The sequence below is a fragment of the Pecten maximus genome, unplaced genomic scaffold (genome assembly GCF_902652985.1).
Source record: "Pecten maximus unplaced genomic scaffold, xPecMax1.1, whole genome shotgun sequence".
NCBI lineage: Eukaryota > Metazoa > Mollusca > Bivalvia > Pectinida > Pectinidae > Pecten > Pecten maximus.
In genome coordinates this window covers 1-12,469 of record NW_022982884.1, presented here as the reverse complement: position 1 = coordinate 12,469, position 12,469 = coordinate 1, and the positions used below count along the sequence as shown (strand labels likewise).

The following is a 12,469-nucleotide window of genomic DNA, read 5'->3' as shown; positions in this document are numbered from 1 at the left end:
ATGTTATACAGTTACCCATGTAATGTAATACAGTTACCCATGTGATGTAATACAGTAAACCATGTGATGTAATAGAGTTACCCATGTGATGTAATACAGGTAACCATGTGATGTTATACAGTTACCCATGTGATGTAATACAGTTACCCATGTGATGTAATACAGTTACCCATGTGATGTAATACAGTTACCCATGTGATGTAATACAGTTACCCATGTGATGTAATACAGTAAACCATGTGATGTAATAGAGTTACCCATGTGATGTAATAGAGTTACCCATGTGATGTAATACAGGTAACCATGTGATGTTATACAGTTACCCATGTGATGTAATACAATTACCCATGTGATGTAATACAGTTACCCATGTAATGTTATAGTTACCCATGTGATGTAATACAGTTACCCATGTGATGTAATATAGTTACCCCTGTGATGTAATACGGTTACCCATGTGATGTAATACAGTTACCCATGTGATGTTATACAGTTACCCATGTGATGTAATAGTTACCCATGTGATGTAATACAGTTACCTAGGTGATGTAATACCGTTACCCATGTGAGGTAATACAGTAAACCATGTGATATAATACAGTTACCCCTGTGATGTAATACGGTTACCCATGTGATGTTATACAGTTACCCATGTGATGTAATACAGTTACCCATGTGATGTAATACAGTTACCCATGTGATGTAATACAGTAACCCATGTGATGTAATACAGTTACGCATGTAATGTAATACAGTTACCCATGTGATGTAATACAGTAACCCATGTGATGTAATACAGTTACCCATGTAATGTAATACAGTTACCTATGTGATGTAATACAGTAAACCATGTGATGTAATAGTTACCATGTGATGTAAAACAGTTACCTAGGTGATGTAATACAGTTACCCATGTGATGTTATACAGTTACCCATGTGATGTAATACAATTACCCATGTGATGTAATACAGTTACCCATGTAATGTAATACAGTTACCCATGTGATGTAATACAGTAAACCATGTCATGTAATACAGTAAACCATGTCATGTAATACAGTTACCAATGTGATGTAATACGGTTACCCATGTGATGTTATACAGTTACTCATGTGATGTTATACAGTTACCCATGTGATGTAATACAGTTACCCATGTGATGTAATACGGTTACCGATGTGATGTAATACAGTTACCCATGTGATGTTATACAGTTACCCATGTGATGTAATACACTTACCAATGTGATGTAATACGGTTTCCCATGTGATGTAACAGTTACCTAGGTGATGTAATACAGTTACTCATGTGATGTAATATAGTAATCCATGTGATGTAATACAGTTACCCTTGTGATGTAATACAATCACCCATGTGATGTTATAGAGTTACCCATGTGATGTAATACGGTTACCGATGTGATGTAATACAGTTACCCATGTGATGTAATACAGGTAACCATGTGATGTTATACAGTTACCCATATGATGTAATACAGTTACCCATGTGATGTAATACGGTTGCCCATGTGATGTAATACAGTTACCCATGTGATGTAATACAGTAACCCATGTGATGTAATACAGTTACGCATGTAATGTAATACAGTTACCCATGTGATGTAATACAGTAACCCATGTGATGTAATACAGTTACCCATGTAATGTAATACAGTTACCCATGTGATACAATAGTTACCCATGTGATGTAATGCAGTAAACCATGTGATGTAATACAGTTACCCATGTTATGCAATACAGTTACCCATGTGATGTAATACAGTTACCCATGTGATGTAATACAGTTACCCATGTGATGTAATACAGTTACCCATGTGATGTAATACAGTTACCCATGTAATGTAATACAGTTACCCATGTGATGTTATACAGTTACCCATGTGATGTAATACAGTTACCCATGTGATGTAATACAGTTACCCATGTGATGTAATACAGTAACCCATGTGATGTAATACAGTTTCCCATGTGATGTAATACAGTTACCCATGTGATGTAATACAGTTACCCATGTGATGTAATACAGTTACCCATGTGATGTAATATAGTTACCCATTTGATGTAATACTACTCAGTTCCTTATAGTCTTCCAGAAATACATACCATCAGTTTTACCGTATCCTAGGCTTTTGTACTGCTCGTAGTACTTGAATATCTGAAATTTAAAATATCAATCATACTTTAGCCTTTATCTTAATGTCATCTATAAAGCAAATCTTAAAACTTCTTAACAGGCTATAGTGAAACAATTGTGCTAGCAGTTATCTTAGCAGGGTCAATAATACAAACACATAGGCTTCCATAATATTACATAAGATTTGCATCACCTTAAGAGTGGCTATCTGGCATGCTATAGATATCACTTTAATCTCACTTTTAGTCAATATTTGATTTCCTGACAGTTCGAGGAAAACAAATACTTAAGTCTTGAACATCAGAAATTGAAAAAATAGTTGAATCAGAATTTTTTCAGGGAAACATAACTTTATATCATGACTCTAATATATTAAACAAATTGGTCAGAAAATATGGGTGGAAACCTCCAGACAAAAACGAAATACTGAAATAAATAAAGGGCAATAACTTTCGCATTTTTTCTATTTCGGAAACACAACACATCACGATAATAAAGTCTACCAAGTTTTAATAAATATAAGTTGAAAATGTATGAGGAAATCTCCAGACAAAAAAAATTATAATACTGAAATAAACAAAGGGGATAAATGGAAGTTTACTGCATACAGACGGACTGATAATGTCATACCATATTATTCCTGTCAAATTCTGGGCGTACAAAAATCTATACATAAAACATCAATTAATCACAATGATTAAAAGAAGTCACCATGATAATATCCAACAAATAAGAGGCCCAGAGGGCCTGAATCCCTCACATGGGTAGTAAGAAAAGGTACAAGCTTCTGGTCAAATATTAGTACTGTCAAACCTGTTATAAAGGACACTTGTGTATCAAGGACAGACTTATCAGACCTACTCCTTGCAATTTACTATATAATTTACCTCTCAATAAAAGACACCTGTCTGAAGGAAGTCCAGACAAAGGATTCTTCTCATGGATTCTTCCATAGCGTAAGCTTTAATTATAACACTTCATCAGGTAAGACATTTAGAAAGACCTCCATCTTATGATTGTGAACTAAAAAGGTAACTCAAAATGTCCTCAATGTCAAATGGTTCAGTAATTATACATGGATAAGCAAGAGAAAAAAACCCAGCTTGTTCTGAATATCCATAACGACAATACAATATCTCACCTTCAAGATATCCCTTTCAAAAATTGCAACCTTGACAGTCTTGATATTGGTTTTTCTATTTCGGCCATATTTGCTGATGGTATCACACATGGTCTTGGCAACAAGATGTGTTGGGTACAACAATTTCCCTGTACCAAGTACTGGGAAAGCAATGCTCTGAAGCCGTCTTTTATCGGTCTCTATCAGACACTTTGTCACCAGCAGCTCCAAAACCTTAATAACAAGTGAATTGGTTTTCACATATTCTCAAACAAAATTCTAATGAATTTCAAAATTCATCAAACTCAAAGCAAACACATCTTATCACCTCAATTTTGTATAAATATAACAATAATGTCTAAATGTTTTTAACTATCAATCCAGTATTTTTCCTTTCTACATACTTACAATTTTGGCTTCAATTCAAATGTTTACCTGGTGTGTTATTATTCCCATTTTTTTATTCTGTGTTTTTGCCCATGCAAGTCCTACTTGAAATATCAGTGATTTACAATAAGCATAATATTTCTGCTAAGGATACTTCTCGATGCTGATGACATATAGACAAATGTACAATGGAATGGAAATATGATGAAATATCCTCTGAAAAAAATTAACTAAAAAAGTCACACTTACCATCAGAGAAAAATTACCAGTAGGTCTCCAAGTAGGCAACACTACATGAACTATGTTCTGTACATGTGGAAAGTTTCCAGCCGAAGTCACAGCAACATCACCAACACAGATACTCTGGTATTTTTTGTAGCATTCTGTTTGGATACCCTTTCCAGCTATTTTCAATATTGTTTTAGAAACATATCCAAAATCTAAATCCAGTTTTGGATTAGTTGTGTTTACAAGAACATCCACCTAGAAATAATTAAGATTTTCAATTTACTATTCCATACATTTAATTCTCAAATCCAATAACTTCTAAGTCTTCCATTTTCATTTCAACTGTGAAAGGTTCACATTTTAAACAAGTGTCAAGTATTTTAAACAAGAGGCCCATGGGCCTTAACGGTCATCCGACTCAAAATTAAAGACCCTTATACTATTGTAGTATGCATTCTCTGTAGCGAGTAAAGTGGCACTGTTGGCCATGGCGGCCATCTTGGATTTCTGACCGACCTGAAAAATAGCAACACTAGGTCAAGACCATCTCAGGATCATTTCTGGTAAGTTAGAGCTAAATCCCACAGATGGACTTTGAGAAGAAGTTTTAAATAGGTGTTGTTAAGGAAGAACCATGATTGCGCAATCATGTTACAAAATGGCCGCCGTGGCTGCCATGTCAAAGTTTTTACAAGGCTGAAAAATAACAACACTCTCCTTCCTTAACATCCACACCAATTTCCAGCTCAATGGCACCAGTGGAACTGGGGAAGAAGTTTAAAATGTGTTTTTCAAGATGGCTGCCATGGCGGCCATCTTGGATTTCTGACTGACCCGATAAATAACAACATTTGGCCAGGACCATCTCAGGATCATTTCTGGTAAGTTAGAGCAGAATTACACTGGTGGAATTTGAGAAGAAGTTTTAAATAGGTGTAGTTAAGGAAGAACCATGATTGCGCAATCATGTTACAAAATAGCCACCATGGCTGCCATGTCAAAGTATTTATGGGGCCGAAAAATAACAACACTTAGTTGCCTCTCCTTCCTTAATATCCTCACCAATTTCCAGCTCAATGGCACCAGTGGAACTGGAGAAGAAGTTTAAAATGTGTTTTTCAAGATGGCTGCCACGGCAGACGGCGCACAGCGCACGGCGGACGGCGCACGACGACGGACGAAACATGATGACTATAGGTCATCCTGACCCTTCAGGTCAGATGACCTAAAAAAAGGTAAGTAAATGTAAGTTTGCATGTTAACACTTTCTATGTTGTCTAGTAATGGTACATGTATTTACAAACTTGCTAAGGACAATGGAACTGGTGGGTGGGAAGGACCATGGTAGAAAACGGTAACAGTAAACTGTGCAGTACCATAGCTATTAGTACAAAACAGACTAGAATTAAGGCCTGCCAAATATAGTAAATCAAAACTGGAACCCAAAGGCAAGGGACAGAAACCTACTCCTTACTTGAGGGCAAGCAGGAATACATACAGGCATCCCTGATAAATTTGACCCTCCACCATGCCAAGCCAGTGTCCAGCTGTTCAATCAAACAGCCAGGAGGATCCTGGAAAGTTTGAACAACCCCTGTCCATCTGAGGAACCCACCAAGGCAGGTACCCCAGGACAGTACCATGCAGAGAAGGCACTGCCAGACTCCACAGAGTTAGCAGACCCATCCTTAGCTTTTGCCCTGTTTAGCTGTAGGAATGGATATAGGTCATACTTATATGACAGCAGCCAACTATAGAAAAGCTGAAATTAAACAGAGTTCCCTGAACATGGCCAACACTCAGGACAAGCATCCTTCGGGGTGGGGGTAAATAATTAAGACTCACAGAAAAACTGAGAAAACCCCTGCATCGAATTGCTATTTTTTTATGAACAAGAATTCTAAGTGGATGTATCGCCTATGCATAAAGTTGTATGATTACAAGAGTTATTGCATGGAAACATATTTTACATCTATAGTAACAATACCTTTGACCTTTGGACCAGTAAAAAAACAATCTCATGCAAACACTTGTTATAAGGAACAAGAGATCCAAGAGGGATCTTGGCGCCCACCATTGAATGATCTTCATAGGTTCTATGTCAGATTGATCTTCTCCCTACTTATTTCCCTTCATTTTACTAATCTGTGCAAATTGAGAAACATCCCTCCAGTACTTTTCAAACAAGGGAATCCTAGCTATATCAGAAATTTGAGATTTAGCGATAATGGCTGTTTGTTTGCCAGATTGTTTTCAAGACAGACTGGTCCCAAAATGCAATATGAGGGACCAAGGGGAACCTACATATGAAATTTGAGAAAGATCCCTTCAGTACTTTCTGAGAAATAGCGATAACAAACTTCAATTGTCAAAATCCAAGATGGCTGCCTCTCGTCCATGTTGTTTTCTGATAAGTCTCAAAATGCAATATGCATAACTAAGCACCAAGTGCAAACTACATATGAAATTTGAAGACAGATCCCTTCAGTACTTTCTCAGAAATAGTGGTAACAAACTTCAATTGTCAAAATCCAAGATGGCTGCCTATCGGCCATGTTGTTTTACGATTGGTCTCAAAATGCAATATGCATAACGAGGCACCAAGGGGAACCTACATATGAAATTTGAGAAAGATCCCTTCAGTACTTTCTGAGAAATAGCGATAACAAACTTCAATTATCAAAATCCAAGATGGCTGCCTCTCGTCCATGTTGTTTTCTGATAAGTCTCAAAATGCAATATGCATAACTAAGCACCAAGGGCAAACTACATATGAAATTTGAAGACAGATCCCTTCAGTACTTTCTCAGAAATAGTGGTAACAAACTTCAATTGTCAAAATCCAAGATGGCTGCCTATCGGCCATGTTGTTTTACGATTGGTCTCAAAATGCAATATGCATAACTAGGCACCAAGGGGAACCTACATATAAAATTTTAGAAAAATCCCTTCAGTACTTTCTCAGAAATAGCGGTAACAAACTTCAATTGTCAAAATCGAAGATGGCTGCCTGTCAGCCATGTTGTTATCCAACTGGTCCCAAAATGAGATATGCACAAGTAGGGACCAAGGGCAACCTATATATCAAATTTCAGATCAGTCCCAAAATGCAATATGCATAACTAGGTACCAAGGGGAACCTACATATGAAATTTGAGAAAGATCCCTTTAGTACTTTCTCAGAAATAGCAGTAACAAGAATTGTTAATGGACGGACGGACCACGGACGAAAGGCGATTTGAATAGCCCATGATGGTGGGCTAAAAACTGCATGAAGTTTGAGTTTGATCAGCAACAGGGAACTTGAGTTGTCGCAAGGTAACATATTTTCTATTTTTAGTCACAGTGACCTTGACCTTTGACCTGAAAAGCAGTCTCAAGCAAGAACTTGTGATAAGGAAGGTCTGCGTTAAGTTTGAGTTTGATTAACCAAAGGGAACTTGAGGTATATCACAGAAACCTTTGTGTGGATGCCGCCGCCAACGCTGACATAGTGACACCTTTATTTCGCCTGCTTTTCGTAAACCATAAACAGTCACAAACAAGGGATGGGTGGGCTATCTAGGATATTTTGAAAAAGGAATAAACCAACCCCGAAAAGCCTAAAAAGGCAGGCCAAACTGTCATATGGCAAAGCAATGTTGAACAAGATTATTGCAGGCAGAGCAATATACGCCAGTCGAATGTCATATCAATATCGTCATATTCACAATAAAAAAGAAAAATGTTCTTGGATGTTGACAAGTCTTCATTTCCCCTTAATATGTACATGTAACCCTGGTAAATACTAGCCGCAATATACCGCTCGGCTAGAGAGATCTTCTCTTTAGCTCGATCGGTTGAGCGTAAGACTAGTAAGCCAGAGGTCCCAGGTTCGATCCCTAGCGGAGGCAGTGATTTATAAATTTAAGTAATCATGCGCTCTGTTACATAAATAAAGTAAAGTACGCATTCAGCTTGATAATGCTATCTATGTAAGTTATTTGCAACAGAACAGTCCCCAGTTTCATCAACATTCATTTAATTATGGTAATCCCTAACTTCAAAATTTCCATGAGAAAGCATTATTGGATTTAAAGAAACATATCCTCGTTGATCATGAGGAACTTTCCTTAAAATTTGTAATGCTTTCCCATGGAAAATTTTAAACCAAGGAATTTACTGAAGGAATGTTGATGAAACCGGGACAGGTAAACACTATGGTTTAAATGTACCGAGTTAACATAAAGGTAGGCAGTTCATAAGAATCAATGGATGCTTTATTTGTATTGACTACATTATGGCATTACCAATATATGACCTTACGAACTGTCGGTGGGCGTTACCAGCTCATAACTGTCAATTGGTGTATGAATATTACAGTAACACATCCGCGGCCTCAGCAAAATAATAGAATGGAAAATAAACCTAATCTGTCGTAGAAAATCAAATTAAACAAGTGTAATATGTGACAAATATAAGTATTACCATGATCATGCCTGTTGCGTATTATGTTGTTCATGACACAATATTTTTTAATGTGAAAGAATACGAGTAGGAAGTTGACAGGACTTATGGATGATAAAGAATTTGAATCCCGTTAATAAATAGAGAAATGGGATTTAAATCACAAGTGATAAATATTAGAGTGCACTTAATTAAATTTGCTTTTTTTCCTGATGGCATTCATAAGTCCATTAATGCCAATTGAAAGCAGTTCAATGCTTAAATATTGTCCATCAGATTTATAATTTCAAAATATTTCAATGTAAAATATCTGCATTTACCCTCTGCAAAGGTACCAAAATTTAGTAGGAATCTGTATTTTTTAGGTTTACATGTACAATGTGTTCAGTTACCTTTTGGTCTGTCAATGACCCTTCCACTATTTCCAGCTGAATTGATGATTTTCTCTCATTTCCTCCTAAATAAAAGGACATAATTAAGCTATATATATACATATATATATATATATATTTTTTTTTGTTCATTGCATACAAGTTAATATAATTTGCATATCACTTTATGAAGAAAAATTAGAGATTTTAGCTAAAATATATACATGTGTATAAAGGTGTGTGGTAACTTAAATGATTTCCTTATATGTTAGGCCACATTCCCAATTTTGTATGTTATTTTTCCCAATAAAGTCATCAAAGTTCTACAAGTCTTAAAATTCTGCAAGGACATGGAATCTAGGAAGCTATGTTCACCATTTTTTACCATGTTTTATATTTTACTGAAAACAAAATTAGAACTATAACGCAATGATGACTGAATTATATTCCTGTTCCCCAATCCACCCTAAATTTCTGATTTTAGCATTCATTTAACAGCAGACATTCTTATTTTTGCAATCAAGATTTTAGGTTCCTTTTCATTTTTGCATTATGGCCAATTATGCCTCATTTGTTCTGACAATATGGCCAAGTCAAGTTGACTCAGGAATTTCTTACAGTTTGTACATAGAGGTGTTTTCATTATCCTAGTACAGTGCATGTAAATACCATTTTGGACATTTATATCTAAGAGAGTGTCTAAGCCCTCATCATGTCTTATAACTATACTATAGCTATCTTTTACAATATCAATAGATCCAGCCATTTACCTACGACTGTGTCAGGACACCTCATATATATTCATGGATACGTTTGAGTGAGTTAATGAATAAATGAAATTAACCACAGTTAGATATAAATCATAATGCACTAGGGTGATACTTACCCTTTCTTAGTGGAGAGAAATCAACACTGTAGTGTGGATATTGAAGTAGAGCTTGTGTGAAAATACTCCTGGCATTTTCTAATTCCTTTTCATCACAGTACAGGTATATTTCTTTCAAATGAGGAAAACATTCCAACAGTGTCAATCAAACACTCAGCTGTAGCCTGCATGCATGTTGATACCATAATGACATCAGAAAACAACAAAGGAATAGCTAAGCTGAAGACTCCTTTTGAGTCTGCAACTTCCAATGTTTTCTTTATTCTGGAGATAACAACAGACTTAGACAAGGACATCCTGCTTCCTTTTACATCCTGTGAAGGGAACTCGGTGTAGATGATACTTTGACAATGAAGACTACCAGTTTCACCACTCATACATGTCCAAGAATCTGATTTGTTTTTACTAGCAGATTGACCACGGCTTTGCTGTAAATCCTGCTCCAAAGATTTTCCTCCTAAAAAATGAATAATAAAACCCATAATATCTGGGACATGTAAACACCATTATAGGGGATGTTACCATCAAGAAATGGAAAGTTAACAAAGGGGAAATTCACATCATGGTTATCAATTAAATAATTACATAATCACATCTAAGAAGCAAAGGGAACTGCAGTATGTTATATTAAAGAACAAGAGGCCCAGGGGCCTTAACGGTCATCTGACTCTAAATTAAAACCCTTATATTATTGTAGTATGCATTCTCTGTAGCAAGTATATAGTGGCACTGTTGGCCATGGTGGCCATCTTGGATTTCTGACTGACCCAATAAATAATAACACTTGGTCTTGACCATCTAAGGATAATTTCTGGTAAGTTACAGCTGAATCCCACCGGTGGAATTTGAGAAGAAGTTTGAAATAGGTGTTGTTCAGGAAAACCATGATTGCGTAATCATGTTACAAAATGGCCGTCATTGCTGCCATGTCAAAGTTTTTACGAGGCCGAAAAATTAACAACACTTTGTTGACCCTCCTTCCTTAACATCCTCACCAATTTCCACCTCAATGGCACCAGTGGAACTGGAGAAGAAGTTTAAATGTGTTTTTCAAGATGGCGGCTATGGAGGCCATCTTGGATTTCGGACCGACCCGAAAAATAACAACACTTGGTCGGGATCATATCAGAATCATTACAGGCAAGTTTCAGCTCAATAGCATTGGTGAATTTTGAGAAGAAGTTTAAAATGTGTTTTTCAAGATGGCGGCTATGGCGGCCATCTTGGATTTCGGACCGACCCGAAAAATAACAACACTTGGTCGGTATCATCTCAGGATCATTTCAGGCAAGTTTCAGCCCAACAGCTCTGGTGAAACTTGAGAGGAAGTTTAAAATGTGTTTTCAAAATGGCGGCTATGGCGGCCATCTTGGATTTCGGACTGACCCGAAAAATAACAACACTTGGTCAGGACCATCCCAGCATCATTTCAGGCAAGTTGCAGCTCAATCCCACTGATGGAATTTGAGAAGAAGTTTTAAATAGGTGTTGTTTAGAAGAACCATGATTGCGCAATCACTTTACAAAATGGCCGCCGTGGCTGCCATGTCAAAGTTTTTACGGGGTCGAAAAATAACAACACTTTGTTGGCTTTCCTTCCTTAACACCCTCACCAATTTCCAGCTCAATGGCACCAGTGGAACTGGAGAAGAAGTTTAAAATGTGTTTTTCAACATGGTTGCCATGGCGGCCATCTTGGATTTCTGACCGACCCGAAAAATAACAACACTTGGTCAGGACCATCCCAGCATCATTTCAGGCAAGTTGCAGCTCAATCCCACTGATGGAATTTGAGAAGAAGTTTTAAATAGGTGTTGTTTAAAAGAACCATGATTGCGCAATCACTTTTCAAAATGGCCGCCATGGCTGCCATGTCAAAGTTTTTACGGGGTCGCAAAATAACAACACTTTGTTGGCTCTCCTTCCTTAACATCCTCACCAATTTCCAGCTCAATGGCACCAGTGGAACGGGAGAAGAAGTTTAAAATGTGTTTTTCAAGATGGTTGCCATGGCGGCCATCTTGGATTTCTGACCGACCCGAAAAATAACAACACTTCCTCAGGACCATCTCAGGATCATTTCTGGTAAGTAAGAGCTGAATCCCACTGGTGGAATTTGAGAAGAAGTTTTAAATAGGTGTTGTTTAGAAGAACCATGATTGCGCAATCATTTTACAAAATGGCCGCCATGGCTGCCATGTCGAAGTTTTTACGGGGCCAAAAAATAACAACACTTTGTTGGCTCTCCTTCCTTAACATCCTCACTAATTTCCAGGTCAATGGCACCAGTGGAACTGGAGAAGAAGTTTAAAATGTGTTTTTCAAGATGGTTGCCATGGCGGCCATCTTGGATTTCTGACCGACCTGAAAAATAACAACACTTTCTCAGGACCATCCCAGGATACTTTCAGGCAAGTTTCAGCTCAATCTCACCAGTGGAACTTGAGAAGAAGTTTCAAATGTGTTTTCAAAATGGCGGCTGTGGCGGCCATCTTGGATTTCAGACTGACCCGAAAAATAACAACACTTGGTCAGGACCATCCCAGCATCATTTCAGGCAAGTTTCAACTCAATCCCACTGATGGAACTTGAGAAGAAGTTTGAAATGTGAAAAGTTTACGCACGGCGGACGGCGGACGGCGCACGGTGCACGGCGCACGACGACGGACGAAGCATGATGACTATAGGTCATCCTGACCCTTCGGGTCAGATGACCTAAAAATGTAAGAACATTTGTTTTTAAAAAGACAAGAATAATGCATAATTATAGATGTCTTGCATGTCTCTACTTCTCAAATTCCAGGTAACAGCTGTAAACTGAAGGAAAATTTAGAATCTGAAATGTGTGTTGTGGAAAAATTTTGGGGGCCCCCTTGG

General features: G+C 37.4%; 1 protein-coding gene across 1 annotated transcript in view; it reads right to left on the bottom strand.

Annotated features, from left to right (window-relative positions):
- Positions 1 to 10,049, bottom strand: part of LOC117321077 — a gene marked incomplete at its 5' end in the record, with an annotated part of 36,376 nt that extends 26,327 nt beyond the window's left edge. Inside the window, 5 exon segments of the mRNA XM_033875557.1 lie at positions 2,124 to 2,175; positions 3,296 to 3,508; positions 3,911 to 4,144; positions 5,505 to 5,597; positions 9,904 to 10,049. Coding sequence (XP_033731448.1) covers positions 2,124 to 2,175; positions 3,296 to 3,508; positions 3,911 to 4,144; positions 5,505 to 5,597; positions 9,904 to 10,049 — 738 coding nt within the window.
- Between the last annotated feature and the right edge of the window lie 2,420 nt (positions 10,050 to 12,469).